Here is an 18931-nt window from a genome sequence, read left to right on the forward strand (position 1 = left end):
GACAGACATAGCAAGACCAGTTACAGATGCAAGAAGATGCAGCCAGGTTACCGAAGATGCAAGACGCGGTCTGGAATTGAATCTTCCAAGCATCATAAGTGTGATCTCGAGCGTTGTACAGTCTCTTATTGGACCTTGGCATCAGCAGCTGCTTCCCGGTGAACCCTCAACGCGAGTGGGATTAGGACACACAGTTCCAGCCTATCTGCAGGTGTGCAGACTCACGACTCCGAGTAGACCGTCCAGGATTGACATGACAATTGGTTAGGCTCTAGTAGTTCAGGCCGGAGGCATATTAGACGGATCTAGCACGCTTGGGGATCATTGAGTGGAGCCAGCATACACCGGGTGGATAGGCATTCTATGAAGCCTACAAGGCAGAATTATCAACCAGGGGCTGTGCCGGAAATAAGCGCGGGGGCCGCTGCATTGAGACAGAAAGAAACGTCATTGGAAATACAAGAATTGCGAGGCTACAGAGCCTTAATGCTTGGTTAGAGCCACATCACCGAAAGCAGGACTACGAGCAGAGGCAACCTTGGCGACTGGATGAAGGAACGACTTTAGCGAAATAAACATTATCAGAATGAAAGATAGTGTTGATAAAAAGCGCCTTGCCGAATCAGACGTTCTGGGACAAAAAGCCTTGATAGTAGAAGAGCCTCATGACAAAAGCAGCCTTACCAGATGCCGCAACAATGTAGGTTTAAGAATGTATCTTGCTCAAGGATATCCCTTAATCTAGGATAACATCTATCCTATAGAGAACACGCACCCGTGCTTACTTGATTCTAGTAGCGCGGACTTCCTTCTCTTTTTCCTCGTAACCTTAAAGGAGATCTATCTACCGAAGGCCAGAAGCAATGACGATTTGGACAACGGGTAAGCAATATGCGACATTGTTGATAATGGCTTGCTTACCTTAACCAGCTGGACCAAGCCTAGACCAGCAATCCTTCGCTGGCAGCTCTGACTGGAAACTGGCGCCTCTACTGCGGGGCACGACCGAATTCAAGCCCCTGGATAATGTGAGGAATATCATGGTTACCGGTGGCGCGGGATTCATGTAGGGCAGCCGCAAAACGCTGTGGGAGAGAGAACTGACGATAGGGTTAGCGGTTCCTGGGTTGCTCGACATCTCGTGCTTACGTATCCCGAGTCTTACTATATTGTCGTCTTCGACAAGCTCGATTACTGCTCCTCTATCAACAACATACGCATGCTAGAGGCGATGCCAAACTTTAAGTTTGTTCATGGCGATGTGACTTCTGCTGACGACGTAATGCGCTGTCTCCATGCCCATAAAATCGATGTGGTCATCCACTTCGCAGCACAGTCGCATGTCGACCTTAGCTTCCGGAACTCGTATTCGTTTATCAGAGACAATATATATGGGACGAATGTGCTGCTCGAGTCGGTCAGACAGTCCGGAATACGCCGTTTCATCCATGTCTCCACGGATGAAGTGTATGGAGAAGTTCCTGACGACGGGGAGGATCTACCAGAAGACAGCATATTAGCACCTACGAATCCATACTCCGCAAGCAAAGCAGCTGCCGAGATGATGATACTAGCCTACTCCAAGAGCTTCCGACTGCCTGCAATTGTGGTGCGGTTGAATAACGTGTACGGACCTCACCAATTCCCCGAGAGTATGTAACATCTCGAAATTTTGAGCGATGTGGTCTGAGATACTGAGGATAAATAGAGGTTATCCCAAAGTTTATAAGTCTTCTGCAAAGAGGCCAAAAGCTCACGGTCTATGGAGATGGAACAAACTCGCGAAGGTACCTTTGGGCAGGAGATGCCGCCGATGCTTTCGATACTATATTGCACAAAGGGAGCGTGGGCCAAATCTATAACGTTGGCTCGAAGTCCGAGATCACAAATCTGGAATTATGCGAGAAAGTGCTTAGCATGTTTGGAATCACCAATACGAAGAACTGGATTGACTTTACGGAGGACCGACCTTTCAACGACCATCGTTATGCAACCAGCGGGTCTAAATTACAAGGCCTCGGATGGAAGCAGCAGACATCATTTGAGGATGGGTTGCTAAAGACGATTCAGTGGTATCGTGATTTCCCTGATTGGTGGGGGGATATTAATCAAGTCTTGACAGCATTCCATGGAACAGCAAAGACATCAGTCGGTCACGCAAAGCACACGGGGGCTTTGGCAGGGCATGCTGGGCAGCAACCAGATATGGCACGAGAACATACGCCGAATGGAATAGAGATGATTGCACAATAGACATGTAAGGGTAGATTGCCAAAGCTGAGAAGTACTCCCACATCGGGGTTTCAACTCGTGCCCAGATATTTGCCATTACGAAGACAATGATGGGTCAAGGTAGCCAAATCAAATATATCAAGAAATAAGATAGATAAGAAAAACAGAATTCATCATGACTGCAGGAGGCCCTCTAAGATACGACTCCACATTCATGGACCTGGTGGAAATTCCAGGGATCGTCCTCCGCCATACCAGGTTGTCCCTTCTCTTATATCTAGACCTCTGTCTTCTCCTATAATCCAATTACCAGCCTCTGGCGCGGTGCCTCCACGCGGCCAATATTCCATCGCAATCATTTCGTTTATCTTTTCAATGGCGCTCACCCAGGCAGCTATTGCCGTATGATCTGGTTTACTACCAGAAGAATGATCTTCAGTTGTGACGAACCTCGCCACTGTGATGTGGCAGCTCGTGGGGGGATGTTGAGCATTTACATCAAGAACCTGTCCACGGCAGAGGTTGAAGATATCCCGTCGAAGGTGAAGATACGTATAGCTCTCATCCATGGCTCGGTCGTCGGTAATCTCGCCGGCAGCAGGGACATACGAGAGAGCCACACCCGAGTCGCTGAATGATAGTCTTGGCTTCACAAGTCGAGCACGGTGGGCTTCGTGGAACCCCGCAACCTTGCGCAAGGATGGCATTAGCCTAGGCACAGTGGCAGCGAGTTCTCCTGGTGTGAGGTAGTATGCGACAACGAGAACGGTCATGTGTAGACAGTCTTGCGGCGTCAGCCAAATATCTAAACGGACCGTTAGTTAGAGCTTTGTCTTGAAGGAAAGCATAGGAAGTTGTAAGCGGATAACTAGCGGTTTTGCTTTCTGAGGTATCACTAGAAAGTCTCACTAGGACTCATCTCCTTGAGCAGGCTCTGGCATCTCAATACCAACTCTTTTACTGCAACGCTCGGCCTTGCCCAGATACATAGAACATTCCTGGGATCTTCGTAACCTGGCTTGTTAAGAAGGTCGACGAGAATCTGGTCCGGTTGCATGCCTTTGAAGCTATCATCGAGCAACTTGGACGTAGCCTTAGAGTTTAGCTCATTCCACTGCGCTTCGTAGAAGGCTTGTATACGACTTCGGTCATACTCGAGACTTCTCAGGAGTTCGTCATAGGGATTAGAGATGTTGGAAAGATCCATTATTGTTGATTGGAAGGAAGCAATCCTTGGTCTTGGAGCAATCGAAGGAATAAAGAGTGTGCAAGCTGACTCTAGAGAGGCTACAAGGCGGCTTTTGCTCTGTCGGCGGAGTTAAGGACTGCAGTTTGCAAGCCTTGACCCTGACAACTATTCTCTTGGGGACGTACCGTATAGTTTCTGCTGCAGCGCTAATAAGCGTCCAAACAGAACAGGGAGAATAAGAGGCACATCAGCCTTATGCTAATGTTAAGCTCACCACCCAGGGCTCTCAAGGTAACACTGACCGCACAGACGTCTGAGGTGGGGTCAGGCTTCAGTGAGGCGAACTCATCTGTACCTACCGGAAGCAATATGCCTTGTACAGGGGTGTAAGCGTGCATGTGCCTCTGATTGGGGTCCAGCGGGTCTAGTCCGCTTGGTCTGCCTGGGTCGCGCCCACTGATAGCGCTGGGTTGTGTGTTTGGAGGCCAGGTGAATGGTGCCTTGCGGTGTGCCTTTTATCTGTAGTCTTGGTATTCTTCATGTCCCTGGATGGAATTATCCGCCAATCATAGTTGTCCACGTTTGGGCCTCGACTCAGCTTGGCCATGTCGATGTACTCTGTACACCCACGCATAATCATGAGGCTCTGCAAACGCCACCAAGACGCATTCATAAAAGTGATTCCCCTAGTTGAACCCTCCATAATGCCTCTTTGGAGGTTGCCCGAACTTTTGATACTCTGTCCGCTTATTTCAATCATTGTTTGAACCCACTCTTCGAAATAAAGCTCTTGATTAAAGCACGTTTTCAAGATCAGGAACTATGGGAGATGAGGGCAGCGGTGACTTTTCAAAACTCGAAGCTGGCTTCGCCAATCTTAACATAGAGCGTCGGCGTATATCACTGGAGGTACTCGATCCGAACAGGCATGCGATCAAATCAGACCTCACTGCGAATGATCTCGAATTCAACTACAGCGTGGAATGCGATAGTTTACCGCCCAATGGCTATTGTTCCATCCAGAGTATTCTCCCCGCATTGCAGTATAGTTCCTATTTAGCCAACAAGAGCAACTTTGCGGACGAGACCAAGATTGAGTGTTTCGATCAAACAGATGACAGTATAGCCTTTCTCACATTGAACAGTGCAGGCTTGGACAAAATTTTGGATACAGTCAAACAGGATGAACTAGATGTGGGCGTGTGTAGTACCGCGAACCCTAATTCGGCCGCAAACTCACAGACACCCCATACGCCTCCTGCATCCCCACAACCAACTCCATTCGTGACACCACATCCTTCGAGTACAGGAACAACTTCTTTAAGCAGTGGCCAAACTTCAATAACTTCGGAAGCACCGTCGAGTGCAGAACCTAATCCTAGGGAGCGGGCTCTGGTCTTCTTTGTTCCCTTGATACCCAAGAAACAAGGTACTTTTGGCTCGCAGGTATCGATGCAATGCGCAAGCGTCCAAAGACTGTTCAAGACACTCGGCGTGAATCCAGAATTTATGCTCAATATGCTTGGGCGGCCTGACTACTGGTCCCCTCGAACACGCTGGAAGTGCAACATAAAAAATGAACTTATATTCTGTGGTATGGTATGGCAGTGAATCCAACCGTCCTCGGTTGGATACTAATCAGAAACAGACCACTTCTGCCAACATCCCCGATGGAATATCCAACTTCAAGGCGCCCCACTTTCAGTATACATGATACGACAAGTGAAAACAAAACTCACTGCATATATTATCTCCCACAAAGAGGGGGATAGCAGTGTTCACGCATTACAACAAATCTTGAGGGCCGGAGTTGACAAGTTCGGGATGAAGAGTAATTCGCAAAGGTATCTCACGAACCCTTTTGATATTGCTGTCTTATTGTCTTCATTGTCATTCGAAGCATCCAAATTTCATGTAGCGCGGTTTCGACGGTACATGTGGCAGCAGGTATGCTTCAATTACCCAATTCCTACGACTTTTCTAACTGCCGCCAGGTCAACAAGGTCGACGACCACCTTGCAGGACTAGAAACTAGCGACCGAGGTCGCTTGACCGAACTCACAAAGTCGCTCCAGATTATATCTCAGCAAGCGGACTCCCATTTACTCAATGCAGACGTCGCTATCATCACCGCGACGGGGATCCGTGACACGCAAGCTAAATTGCACGATTATCTCTCAACCCCGACATTGTTTCGGCAGCCCGCTGAGGACGCAATCACGTATGTGATTGACTCCATGGAGAAACAGAAAATGTTGTTCTTGAACTACAAGAGTAGGAAAGACAGCACCATGAGCTTGGTTTACAACCTTGTCACCCAAAGTGACGCAGCCAACAACATTCAATTGGCCCAAAGCATGAAACGCGACAGTACCAGCATGAGTTCAATTGCGGCCCTGACGATGCTCTTCCTTCCCGGCACCTTCACTTCCGTAAGTCAATCGGCACATTGGCAGAGTGCCACGCTAACATAATACTCTAGAGCATCCTCAGCGCTGGCATCTTCTCCGCTAGAGCAAACTCCAATGGAATTTCTACCTCGAGCTTGTGGTGGCTTTGGATCGCACTCACCTTCCCGCTAACACTTATTGTGATGGCTGCTTGGTGGACATACAAGTGCAGGTCTGAGCGTGGGAGGTACGAGGCCTCCAGGCCCGATGCACAACTAGTGGGCGAGGGACTTTGGTCAACGCCGTTTGCTTTTGGTAAGCTGTCTCGTTTCAGTAAGAAGAAAAAGGTTGTCTTACCTGTGTAAGTGTACTACACGAGGTATTCGAGATGCCTATCCGGCTAAGATGACCAGGGGAGGCTAATCTTGATTGCATGAATCTCTGTTTTCATCAACTCTGTAGCCATAATTACAGCTACCAGGTTCAATTTTATATAGCTCTTGTTACAAGCCAGGCGAAAAGAAGGATTCGATTCGGTGCTCAGGAAGGGGAGAAACAAACATGGCAATCTTCCTCCATCTTGCATCAAGCCTTCCATCATTAACTTCCTCAGTCGCATCTTGTCAGACCGTCACATTGCCCTCCTCTTCCTGAGGACATGGCCTACCAGGTCTGTCACATATGGGTCATTAAACTCGCTGGCAGCAACATATAAGCTGGGGTCGGCTTGCTTTCAGAGTTAGATACAATGAGTGGGAACGGTTTTGGATGCCTTCGAGTGTCACTGGCCGATACGGCAGCCTATCGGAGATACTTGCCTACTAGTCCAGTGCTTAATGATGATCGGTATGTTCGGACGTAATGTCCCTTCACGTTCAGGTACTATCTAGCCAAGTACAGTACTGAGTACATAGTACAGAAGCCTGGGTGGGCACAATCCCCACAGTTAGCCATATAGGTAATGCCCGCAATAGTAGCAATTGGGACTAACCACGGTTGGCATGTCGATGTTGTCAGTCGAGGAGAAAGTATACCCGCGAACAAGATGAGATAGATCGAATGATATTTATGTCCGATGCCAGGCTGGCTGTGTTTGTAGAGCATGAAATCTCAATCACCCTCTTGCACCAACCACGCAGGTCAAAGACACAGACAAGCACATGACTTCTCTCGACTGGAGGGGAAGACCGCTATCATCACTGGTATCTTTTTTATCCTAAGACCTTTACTAGTCAACTCCGGAACTTTCCCTTTCTAGTGTTTGGGAAGGGGGAAAAAGCCAAGCAAAATAAACAAAGAAAGACCCAAAAGTCCAACCTTTTCTTTCCTACTTCCTTCCCCTATCCTATTTTCTGTTGCGTCTTTAACTCCCTCTTTCTCCCTCTTCACATTAGTGATTTTAAGAACAATGCCCCCTTGCGCCCTTGTCACTAGCTATAGCACTAGTGGTATTAGCTTAGCCCTGGTGGAGGAACTCCACGCCTAAGGGCTGAGAGTCTATGCAACCACCCGCTCCCCAGCCAAGATGAACCATCTTGCTGAGCTTCCTAATGTAATTCTTGTTACCCTAGACATTGTCAACCCAGCCAGCATTACTGCTGCCGTCAATACTGCTTAACAGGATTTATCTTCGCATGGTGGCTCCCTGAACATCCTCATCAACAACACCGGCCAATCTCTCATTTACCCTGCTCTGGGCACCTCAATCAACGAGGCCAAGCATCTTTTAATATCAATTTCTGGGGGGTCTTTGCTATTACTCAGGCTTTCATACTGTTGTTGCTGGCTGCTAAAAATGGTAGTATACTTATAAATGTCTACTCTATCTTAGGCTTCTTATACACCCCCTGGATAGTAAGGCTCTCTACCCAGGCTGTTATAATAAAATAAACAAGGAATTACCTGCTGATATATTTGCACTAGGTGTCTATAATGCCTTAAAGGCCACTCTAGTGTCTTAGAGTAAGACTCTCTAGTTGGAAGTACAGCCCTTTAATATCCAGGTTATCTCTCTAGTCACTGGCGCTGTTGCCATAAATATCATGTTGCATTTGAATATAAATCTTGCTGAAAACTTACTTTACTAAAAGGTGCTCCAGAGATTCAAACACACAGTGTTGGAAATGATATATTAAATAAGAGCGCGCCGGCAGACTTTGCTCATGAGGTTGTTAAGGATATCTTGGGTAGAGCCACAGGACCTATGTGGCGCAGAGCTATGGCCTCCATAGTGAAGTTCATGTCTAAATACATGCCAACAGGTATTTTAGTGAGTGGCATTATGCTCTTCCATTCCTTGTTCCTCTTCAACATGAATTAAATGCTAATATTTATCGCCTAGGACTAAGTAATGAAGGGGGGAACTGGGCTGGACAAGCTGCCTTGAAAGAATATCACATTGACGGGATATATATAGAAAAGACCAGGCGTGCCATGATACGTTGTTACTTTTACATCTCGTTCGTGCTTATCCTACCCAGACAATTGACTGTAGACCTGTGGTCATAATCTCCCAGTAGAAATCTCCAGCTCAGTGAATACCCACTACCCACATGCTTTATATCGTAACCTACGGAGTATGTTAATAGTCAATACTGTACTCTTCTGTTATTAGCACTTCTAGATAGAGGAGTGTTCTTGCTAGTTGCTGCGTGGTCATGGATATTAGAAGCCTAGGTGTCGCCCTAGCGAAAGAGCTCGCCCGATATCAAGAGCTTCTTTTCTATAGCAATCCAATAAATACCAGTATTTTCTATAGTACTTGAGAAGGTCGCACTCTGAATAATCCCATATAGGCGCCAATAACCCTCATTAATATCATTAAATACCTATAATTTTAAGTCTTTGTCAGTCGCTTAGCCTTCTCTTCTATATATGACTAGTATAAAGAGGGTTTCCAGACTGGGTCTTGTTGGTGTCCTCTGACAACGATATGCACGAAGGATTGGAGAGCTTGAGCATCCAAGTCCGGTTCAATATCAAAGCGTGAGCCGAGCTTCTCATGGACCCCTTGTATAGCCTGCACGAATACAGGCCCCAAGGCGGTCTTCTTTGTCAAAATCAGCACTATCGTTTACCATCCATCCGCTTGCTTTTGGTCTCAGTAGCGTACAGCGGTAGGGAGAAATGCTTGCTTGCTTCAAAGCAGTGCTCGCATGGGCACGTCGATGGGCTCTCAAGAATATCATCAGTACCAACTACCCTACTTCTTCGGCATCGTTAAGCCGGGGCCAATCGTTAATTATAACCGTAGTTGAGCATCTGACTGATGGCTCTGTGCGTTCTCAGCAGCCCAGAGAACCACGACTTCTCTGACTGTCATATCGCTGCCCTCTGAGCCATGATGTAGTAGTGCTGAGAGGCAGACACTGGCGCGGTTGCCTTAGGTGGCTGTCTCCTATTCAGCTCGGCGTGTCAGTCGCATTGTACGGAGTAGTAGCTGTCCAATCCTGAGGGATCTCGCAACAGGTGGGAAGGTATTAAGGTTTGATCGATACGAACAGTCTGGCCCTGTTGGCTGGATCTCCAACTCAAAGCGAGAGTTTTGGCCTCAGCTGCAGAGTGATCCGCTGGACTGAGCAATGAACAAAAGAAATATACCCCTAGTATTCGAGGAAATATAAACCGACCAGCGCAATTAGACTCTCGGGTATTCTAGTATATCGACTTACTTGTGACGGCGTGATAATGCGCGTCAGCTGTGCTAAATCTGATTAGAGGGTTCAACTTTTTGAGAAGTCTGCAGCTGCGCACTTAGATATAGGTCTCTGGCTGAACTTTAACATGTCCTGACAAGGCCGGCTATTGCAATTCTCAGCCAGCCATCTGTGGATGAGTCGTCTTTTCATTCCTTCTTCGTACCCAGAGGTGGCTCATTATGAGGACTCTCGGATACCACAAAAAGGTATGAGGGTCACTTTCCTAATATAAAAAGGCCCTCGAACTTCCCCTCCAGAACCTCTCCTTGCTCAAATTCTAGGGAGGCAATTCGCTCCGAGGATAATCCAAACCTCACCTCTGGACTGTTATATTTCTCGCTTTAATCAAGCCTGGATAATATTGGACACTTTCTGCTCTGAACTATGACGGCCATTGATCTAGCCAACTGGATGAAGTACCTGGATCCAGCGTACGCGTGATCGACTCGTACATATCCTGCAGTCACGATGCGTCTGCCTATAAATACGATGGAGGCGACAATGGAATGCATGAGTTTGTTGGCAGTATCTGCCAGATTGCGGATTACCGCGGCCAGCTCCTTGCAGGTTCCCGGTGGTTTGATATGCGCGTCACCCGCGAGGGGAATACTTTGGTGATGAAGCACGGTATCATCACGTTCCAACCTTTTGAGACTGTCCTTTATCAAATCAAAAGTTTTGCCGACTCTCATAAATCCGAATTTCTTTTCCTCGATCTCGATCTCACGCATGGAGGTGGTCTCGCAGGCGACGTTTTGGCCATGTTGATCAAAGTCCTAGGAGACGGCAAAGAAGATGCATTTGCAACCGCTCACGTCGGCCCTGATGGCAAAATGTACAACACTGACCTTACCTGGGCTAAGCTGCGGCAGGACGGGAAACAATACATCATCATCTGGGGTGAAGACGAGAAGGTCAACGGTGTGACAAAACATTATGACAGTGGCAAACCCTGGGCTCCGCAAGCGTCAATATCCGTGATAATTGGGCGGATGACTACGAGAACAAATCACCCAAGGAGATTGTGAATTGGTTAGACGAAGCTCTAGGCCTGTGGAAGAAGGAGAGACTTTGGATAACCCAACTCATCGACACACCAAAGCAGTCCTACATGCCTGGTCATCACCCTAGTGACTGCGATAGCAGAGCAGCGCCGGTCTTCAATGAATGGCTCACCAAGTTCAAACCTGGTGATAAGTTAGGTATCGTCAAGCGCGACTTTGTCAATGAAGGCTGGAATGAACCTGGTATCTCCCACGTCATTCGCTTGAATAAATTTGCTCAGAGCCCTGAGCTCCCTCTTGGTCAGACAATCAACTATTTAAGCACTATTCGACTCAGGACACTGGACGGGCGTTACGTCGCCGTGGACACCAATCCCCCCGGTAACACAAATCTCAGCCTACTGACCCTGGTGAACGCGCCAGCGGATAATACTCGTTTTCTGATCCGGCACTATCATAAGGACTCATCTTGGGAATGGGCGTTCAGTGGCAATCTAGACGCCGACTCCTGTGGCGCCAATGGAAATGTCCGGCTTGTTCATGTCGACAGCAGGATTGGTGACGATACTGTGGTGTCCTGCGCGAAGAACTCCGGAGGCTTTATGTACTGGGGTGTGGGCTGGGGCCCGGCAGACGACTGGGAGACGTTCCTTCCATACGATCCTGCCAACCCCCGAAGCAGCTCTAGGATTCGTGACGGTAGTATTATTGTCCTTCGCACACTCTGGCATATGTACTGGAAGGCAGGCGAAGATGAGAATCTCCATACTAGGCTTTATGCGAGCACCGAAGCGATCGAAGATGCCACACGGTTTGTCGTAGAGAAGGCATGAGGCTTGGAATCAGAGGGCCAATATTCACCAGGAAGTGGCAGATAACTGAATGCGTAGTCTTTTTGTCTTCTCTATGCCGTCCCCATCGTCTGCTTTGAATATTTGATCTAGTAATGACCCTTAAGATGAGATGAAACCACAGCATCTTTTCTAGCTTTACCTGTATCAAGTAGAGGAAGCATCCATACTACACCGAAGGTTATGTAGTTTCCTTTTTTTACCCCATTCTTAGATGACTTGTCGTTTAACACAGTATATTATGCCTTATGTGGCAAAGGCTCCACAAGCCACTCATGGTTCCTAGTGAAGCTTGTCTTAAACACCCAGTCTCCTTAAGCAATAATCTCCCTCTTCTCCCCATATCCCCGGGGAAGAATAACATCATAGGTTATACTATATGGAACTAATACCTCTAACCTTGATTACTTAGACCCTTCTCCATTTTTCTCTGTTTCCTATACATATAAGAATAGTCTGAATAGCATAGTATGCTCAGGAACAGTGACAAATTCCACCTGTTGGTTGTATCCAACCAGACCAGGCTTATGGTAAGATTCGAGCCTCCTATTAGGCCCTTTTAGGTTAGTATAGTATAATAGATAGTATGCTGTGGAACGCCCTTTAAGCACGGAGTAATCATTGTAAAAATACCACAAGTCCACATTGTAGCCACAGTCCGCCGTAATTGTAGGTAATTCAACTCGTATGCAGGCCCCTATCACCCCACCTGTAGACCGATTTGTTCTAACTTCCCGATTCCATCTCCCGTGTACGCAATACGCGAACAATAGCTGGCTCATGATTATTGCAATCAGCTTCCGCTGCCGATAACATACGTATATCAAAAGCCAAAATGGACCCAATTTCCGCAGTCGGCAGCATCATCTCTGTCCTGAGCTTCGCGGGATCATTCTTCAATGCAAGGCGAGTCTTCCGCGGCTCTGGTCCAGTACTGCTAGACTCAAGCCAGCTGACAAAATGGGAGCCTCCTCTACTTGTGAAGCTGTTTGCGCCTCAGCTAGTTCCGCAACTGAAGTCACTCTATGAAGTCGTGCTCTCTGGCTCGAACGATGTTCTCGACTGCTTCCGGAGCTCTTACTGCTTTGATTGCAACATGGTTGCTGTCGCTGTTAGTTAAGTGTCGGCTTGAATCAATGCGATGTCTTTTAGATCAAGGCCTGACGGCGAGCTTCAGGGCGCCATCATCGCGCAAATTGCAATGACTTCCTTGACACTCCCCTTTCTCAGCCAAACCCATTGGGTCTCCCGCGCCTTCTTCATAACCAGCGTTGTCTCTGGCTGTTTGGCTGTATATTTTGCCGTGATGACGCAAAAAACCGTGGCAATGCTTTACACTGCGCGGGAAACCCGCGCCTGGCTTGCAGGTCCATTGCCGGACGAAATTCTGCGTGCAGTCCACCAATCTGAGTCTATGCTGGATCGGAACCCATCGACAGAGCTAGAGCAGGTTTTCACGGAGCCCGAACAGGTGGAGAATGTCAGGCGTATGCTGACGACGAGGAATCCGTCCGTGTACGCAGTGTTGGTAATGGGGATTCCGGCTTTTATGCTGAACCTGTCATTGGGTACACTCCTTGTTGGACTGGGTGTGTATCTTGGCTTTATCTGGACGCGACATCTCGATACACAAAGTGGTCCGAATGATTCAAGAAACGTATTCGTCTTTTACATTGTGGGCATCTTCACTATGATTGCGACATATTTCATTCCAAATGCACTGAAGGATCGCGAGACGGAGCAGCAGGGGGTTCGCAAACGGATCTTGCAGAAGTTGGAGAAAGTTGAGAATGGCCATCAAAATATTCCAGGGCTTGACAGACAAGAAGTACTAAATGAGCATAATCAGCGCTTAACGCATGCATTAGAGGCGTCAGTTCGATCACAAGAGGCGTTACTGAACACGGTCCAGGATCTCCTCAGACATCTCGATATGTCAAACAATCAGCAAAACGAGAGGAACTAAGAGTTATCTACTGCCTTCTACATTCTTCCACGCAATGTAAGCTGGAAAGGAAGTCTTAATTGAGTTATAGCCACGAGATGGCGTCCATTGAAGCATTCTTTCATGTACGTAACATCTAGTCCGCGCAACGCAGTCACTAAGGAGGTGTGACAAGGCTCGTATATATGTCAAAGGCTCATATCCGTCACAAGCTCGTATGAAACTTGAATATCGACCTCAGATGCTCCTAACAGAGTGTAAGCGTACCTAAGAAACGACAAGGCGTTGGTAACTTATTATATTTAATAGATAGGGCTAACGCAGCAAAGGTGATCGTACTATAGAGTTTGTTAACAACACTTTAGACCACTTTCACCTTGAAAACGTTTCACTTTCTAAGATGAATCAAGTAAAGTCCGCACAGCAGGTGCAAGGGTGTCCCTAGTCGGTGAGCGGAGCAATCATTGGGAGTGCGAAGAAGGTGGAAGCCGATTGTGCAAGCGACTGTAAGCTAGAGAGGAAATAAAAGAAGAGAAGAGGAGAACTGAGGTTGGAATTCATATACAAACGCGCCGGAAAGCCCGAAGACCAACGTGCCCCATCCCCGAGTAGGTAGGTGTCAAGACATAATGTCATATTGTTTTGATAACGTCTTCTAGGTTGTACCACCGTCTGATTTTCACTTCCCGGATTTCCATTGCCGTAGAGACAAGCCGGCCTGGGGAACGACGAGAACACAAAGGAATATTCTCGAGTATTATGGAGTGGACTCAGTGACTTGCCATGCATACGTCTTGCTTGATCCTCCATCGACACAACAGTCAGCCGTGGTGGACAGGATCCAACCCTCAGATATGACAAATAGCACCACGCAGAGTCTCAATCAGGTTCAAATCCCCCTTCAGCGACCCCAGACTATCAATGTCGCTGGACTTCATGGATCGTCGCGCATTGGCAGCGTTTCTAAACCCGGCTCGCCCGAGTCCGGCCCCGGCCAAGTAGCTAAAGACACTCATAAAGGCATTTTCAGGGTGCTCGATGATGTCGTGCAACAGCAGGCCAGTCTCGCCAGCCGCGCCTGCCAGGCGCAGCAGGGAGCGAGCTGCCGTCAGACCGGCGGCCCCGGCGGCCTCGCCCACGAAGGGAATGAAGAAGAGCAAGCCTGTGAGAAAGCTGATGATGAACTCCTCGCGCTCTCTCTTCTTGATTTCCTTGGCAGTCTCGACAATCTTGTCCATATTGTCGACGGCGGCCTGGATCGTCAACGCGGGTAGGGATCCGGCGTCAACCAGGTCGGACCACTGCATGAGCTCGTCGTAATCGGCATGGTCTCTGACGATCTTGAGACGGTTGAGGAGGCCCTTGGTCTTGTCGTACGAGTCGCCGATGAGGTCTTTGGGGTTGTAGACCTTGACCGTGTCTTTGGTGGGATAGTTGTAAAACCAATTGTCCTGCCTGTCTATGCAGTTCAGGACGTCCTCGCCGGCGTACTGACAGCCATTGTTGGCCCTGACGTGTCTCCTGGCGAACTTGACCCACGACTCCTCGATGCCGTACTCCTCACCAATGTCCTTCCAGAAGCCCTCGGAGTCTTGCAGCGTGTATGTGGCGTTGGGGATATCTACGCCTATCCCGATGATGGTGCCGGAACCGCCCTTGAGAGTGGTCGGACACGTGATATCGACTGTGCCCCGGCCATTCTTACAACTTTGGGACTTGTCGCAATCCAACATACAGGTGGGATAGTTGCAGCTGGAGCAGCATGTGATCTTCTTGGTCTCCGTGCACTTGAAGTACTTGTCCGCCTTGCCGCTGCCCATGAAGGCGTCGATTTGGTCCTGGACTTGGTCGTCGACGTAGCCTGCGTAGGTCTCAAACTTTTCATCGTAGCCATTGTTAACCAGGTCCTTGTACTTTTGCAAGGCTGCTTCCATGATGGCAACCTCAACATTGAAAATGTATTGCTCCATGCAGTGAGTGGGAATCGAGTCCTTGCGGTCCTCGAGCTCCTTGAAGCTAGTGTACTTGCTTACACACTCTGGGTACATGCTGGTGTCGATGTAGGGTTCGTAATCATCCGGGTAGTCATCACCACCGCTGCCACTGCGAAGAGTTAGTGTCATTAAACATATCTTTACAGAGACGTGGGAGGTCTATGGGGCTCAGCTCAGTGGCACTTACTCTCTGAACTCCTGCAGGTCAACCGCCCAGTCCGTGGTCCCAGCAAAGTTGTATGAATCATAGAACTCCGCACGAGTAGCCTTCATCTTATCATCCATATACGCTACCCACTCGGTGTCGTTGTAGACCAGGAAGTTGGAGCCGACATCTGTCCACTGCTTGGTAACTTTGCCGCTGTTGATGATCTCATCAATCTCCGCGTTCGAGATGTAGCCGCCCGTCTCTGTGCAGCGTCCTTTTGCGGCATTGGATATGCGCGAGGTACCGGTGAATTTGCAAATTGGCCCAGTGCAACCGGCCTCGGCCATCTTGAACGACCGGCCGTAGCTGGCCACACCGACAACCACTTTGTTAGAGGGCACACCAGCCTTGGTGATCATTGACAGGGCATCTTTGGTCTCTGTCTCGTTGACATGGGACCTTAAGCAGTTACCACTAGGACAGCCAGGCGAAGTCCACTTGTTGCCGTAGTCCCACTGGCCGTGGAGATCGTAAGTCATGTAGATGATATAGTCGAGACTGGCGCCCATCTGCTCCATAGGGAAAGACTTGAGATAATGATAGGAAGCCGGGCCTGCGAAGGAGACTGATTTGGAGCTGCCCAATGCCTTTTTGACGTTGGAGAGCAAGTAATAGTAGTCCATACCCGCCTGCGGGTCACCGGCAGGAATGTCGGGAATGTCAGGAGCCTAGATTAATTACATTAACCAAGTCCATAGTGTAAAAGTAAAATGAGTGAACGTGTGCTACTTACTCCAGGATACTCCCAGTCGAGGTCGAGACCGTCGAGTTTGTGCTCATTGACAAAGGCAACGAGATTCTTCTGGAAGATATCGCGGTTGGCTGGCTTGACAGCTTCGCGAAGGATGTTGAAAGTGCCAGGCATAGTACTAAAGTCCCAGCCGCCAAAAGAAATAATCTTCTTGATCCCGGACATGCCTTTGAAGAGGTCAAACTGCTCCTTAACGGCACTTATGTCGACGTTGAAGTCCTTTGTCACATCGGCGAAAGCGAAGTGGATATGCGTATACTTGTCCGTGTCGATCTGGCCGACGTCCATGGTCAAGCACTTGCGCTTATGGTTCCAGGCTTCAAAGTATGCTACCTGGATCTTCTGGACCGGCGCCGGGCCCTTGATAATGTCTCTGCCGCAGTTACTGACGCCTGATTTTCGGGGTCAGCTGTGTTTCTCAGGAGTATCAGTAGATGTTGTAGGGCAGAAGCACTTACAGCCATTTTTGCCGGGCGCAGAAGTGCCAGGAGCGCCAGTTTCTGACTTGGACACGGTACAAAACTCATCTGTCGTGCCACATTGACCCCACACATTGCAGCAAACCTTCAGGGGGCACGGGTTGAGCTTGGACAGGTCGGTGCCTTTAGCTGGCTCTTTGGTGCCGGGGACCTTTAAATCATATTAGTCCGGGCAAGTTCAAGCTTGGTACAGCAGTCTGGAAATCCTTACAGTCGGTCCACAGATAGCGTTCTAAAGACCAACATTAGCATATATTCTTCTAGGGGACTTGTGTCACGTTCAAAGTATACATGTATATGTATATACTTACCGAAACAGGGGCAGGCATAGGCGGCGTTCCTGAGCTCAGGCACAACTTGAACTGGACTGCGAGCACTTTGCAGCCGTTCCAGCCCCACGTCTTCTTGTTAAAATCTTCGATATTTGCAACAGTTAGGCCATTAGCTGCGGCAATGCCGGAACAGCTGTCGCCTGCCTTGGTCGTGTACGTGGAGCAGGATCCGTCGGGATTGGGCTTGGGCCTTAAATCGGGCAGCTTGCCACGCGTGCAGCATACATGCTGTCCGACTTTCAGGGTCGAGCACAGATTGGCGCCAGTGTTGACCTTGGTAAAGTCTTGCGGACTTAGACCGCATTTGGACGCCAGGGAACCGCAGCTGTCGCCGCCTATCACCTGTCTTGTCTTGCAGGTGCCGTCCGAGTTACCAGGAGGGATAGTCTCAGGCAAGGTGCCGGAAGAGCAGCAGACCTTCTCGCCGGCAACAAGGGTGTTGCAAAAGTTTGGACGGGGATTGTACTCTTTCAATTTGGCGTCGGTGATCTTGCACCGGTCGGCCAGAGCCCAGCAGCCGTCGCCAGCATTGACCGTGGTTGTCCTACACTCCGCCCGGGCAACAATCCGGGATCTTGATCTTGCCCCCAGGTGGGCAGCCGCGGTTGGTAACGTCGTAGTGTCATTGGAATCTGAGTTTGACTTGACATGGGCAGGGACGCGCAGAGTTACAGTCATCCAGTCCTCATCACCATCCACCGCAGAGACGCATCGTCCGTCAGCCCAGGTCTTGACGGCCTCCTGGACGACGGGCAGATGCTTTGCGCTGCTCATAATAATACCAATGCCGTAATCTGCGCCGCGGCCATCCGCCTGACACAGCTGAACGATAGTCGTTTTGGAGACCGAGTTTTTCTCCGCATAGTCGAGCAAGTTGTTGAGAACGTCCGTGGTCACGCCATGCTGGTGGACCTCCGCACCGGCAAACACTCCAACAACGGCGGATTGAGAGTACCCAAAAGCCAAAGCGTTCTCCACACAGGAGGGCTTTTGTAACCTGAAGTAATTGACAATCTGGCGGCCCGCAGACAAGAAATCCTGAACGGCAAAGCCATCCTCATTCCCAGCGGTAGAATGGGCAATTCTGATGGAAGCTTCGACGAGGGCATGATTGGGGGTTGGGCAAAGAGCTGCCGTTTGATCATGTGGCTCGTAGGCTGCCTGCATCGTCGAGCTATAGTCGGCTGTGCATGCTCTGATGCCTATTTTGGGGCCATGACTACTGGCACCGTCAACTTCGTTTTGGACGACAAAGTCGAGCAGCATGGTCTCGTTGCACGCAGCGAGCCTCGACTCATCAGGAAACAAGAACCATCCGGCCCCTGCGCTGCTATTACCGGTTTCGTGACAGGACAGAGGGCATGCCGCGAGTGCGCTGGGGGGCGCCCGCTTGTTGGCTGCAAGCCATTCGTCCAGACCTTGGTCCTCTCTAGTGTCTGCTCGGTGGGAGATGTGGAGATTGGAGCCAGAGTGGGCAGAAAAGGCCCCTACCACCAAGGTAGTAAAGAAGCACAGTGACGGCTTCATAGTGAAGGAGAGCTGCGCAGGAATTGCTCTCGGATAAGATGAGGAGCCCTTGACAATAATGGGGGGAAGAAGCTGACGACTATATCCAATACTTTGATTGATCTTATCAAGCGTCAGGACATGATCCTAGGGTGTGCCTCGATGTAACATTAGAATCTCCTTTTTCCAACCCTAAGATCCACTCCATAGCCCCTGTGAGGGAGTTGTTTTCTAGCGCCAACAGAGTACGACCTATAGCTCTTGGCTGTTCAGGCACAGAAGTGAGTTGCTGAACCTCCAATAACACCCTAGCTTTAGTGTAGAGGCCAAAATACAAATTAAATCAAATTAA

General features: G+C 49.1%; 6 protein-coding genes across 6 annotated transcripts; 4 read left to right on the plus strand and 2 right to left on the minus strand.

The window, feature by feature from the left end:
* Positions 1 to 863: 863 nt before the first annotated feature.
* Positions 864 to 2253, plus strand: NFIA_106790 (dTDP-glucose 4,6-dehydratase; the record flags this gene model as incomplete). Its single annotated transcript, XM_001267086.1, has 4 exons — positions 864 to 882; positions 931 to 1066; positions 1117 to 1652; positions 1709 to 2253. 4 exons carry the CDS (start codon positions 864 to 866, stop codon positions 2251 to 2253), a joined length of 1236 nt encoding a protein of 411 aa, XP_001267087.1.
* Positions 2254 to 2444: 191 nt separating this feature from the next.
* On the minus strand, positions 2445 to 3439 carry NFIA_106800 (uncharacterized protein; the record flags this gene model as incomplete). Its single annotated transcript, XM_001267087.1, has 2 exons — positions 2445 to 3037; positions 3142 to 3439. The coding sequence occupies 2 exons, from the start codon at positions 3437 to 3439 to the stop codon at positions 2445 to 2447; spliced, it is 891 nt and encodes a 296-aa protein (XP_001267088.1).
* Positions 3440 to 4873: 1434 nt separating this feature from the next.
* On the plus strand, positions 4874 to 6176 carry NFIA_106810 (uncharacterized protein; the record flags this gene model as incomplete). Its single annotated transcript, XM_001267088.1, has 4 exons — positions 4874 to 5015; positions 5070 to 5368; positions 5416 to 5853; positions 5904 to 6176. 4 exons carry the CDS (start codon positions 4874 to 4876, stop codon positions 6174 to 6176), a joined length of 1152 nt encoding a protein of 383 aa, XP_001267089.1.
* A 3717-nt stretch (positions 6177 to 9893) lies between these two features.
* On the plus strand, positions 9894 to 11346 carry NFIA_106820 (uncharacterized protein; the record flags this gene model as incomplete). Its single annotated transcript, XM_001267089.1, has 3 exons — positions 9894 to 9925; positions 9973 to 10423; positions 10453 to 11346. 3 exons carry the CDS (start codon positions 9894 to 9896, stop codon positions 11344 to 11346), a joined length of 1377 nt encoding a protein of 458 aa, XP_001267090.1.
* Positions 11347 to 12199: 853 nt separating this feature from the next.
* Positions 12200 to 13330, plus strand: NFIA_106830 (uncharacterized protein; the record flags this gene model as incomplete). Its single annotated transcript, XM_001267090.1, has 2 exons — positions 12200 to 12475; positions 12542 to 13330. 2 exons carry the CDS (start codon positions 12200 to 12202, stop codon positions 13328 to 13330), a joined length of 1065 nt encoding a protein of 354 aa, XP_001267091.1.
* Positions 13331 to 14157: 827 nt separating this feature from the next.
* NFIA_106840 (putative glycosyl hydrolase, family 18) lies at positions 14158 to 18600 on the minus strand (the record flags this gene model as incomplete). The annotated part of the gene is made up of 6 exons (XM_001267091.1): positions 14158 to 15412; positions 15491 to 16179; positions 16245 to 16654; positions 16721 to 16892; positions 16953 to 16973; positions 17053 to 18600. The coding sequence occupies 6 exons, from the start codon at positions 18598 to 18600 to the stop codon at positions 14158 to 14160; spliced, it is 4095 nt and encodes a 1364-aa protein (XP_001267092.1).
* Between the last annotated feature and the right edge of the window lie 331 nt (positions 18601 to 18931).

This window comes from Aspergillus fischeri, genomic scaffold (genome assembly GCF_000149645.3).
Source record: "Aspergillus fischeri NRRL 181 1099437636245 genomic scaffold, whole genome shotgun sequence".
Taxonomy (NCBI): Eukaryota; Fungi; Ascomycota; class Eurotiomycetes; order Eurotiales; family Aspergillaceae; genus Aspergillus; species Aspergillus fischeri.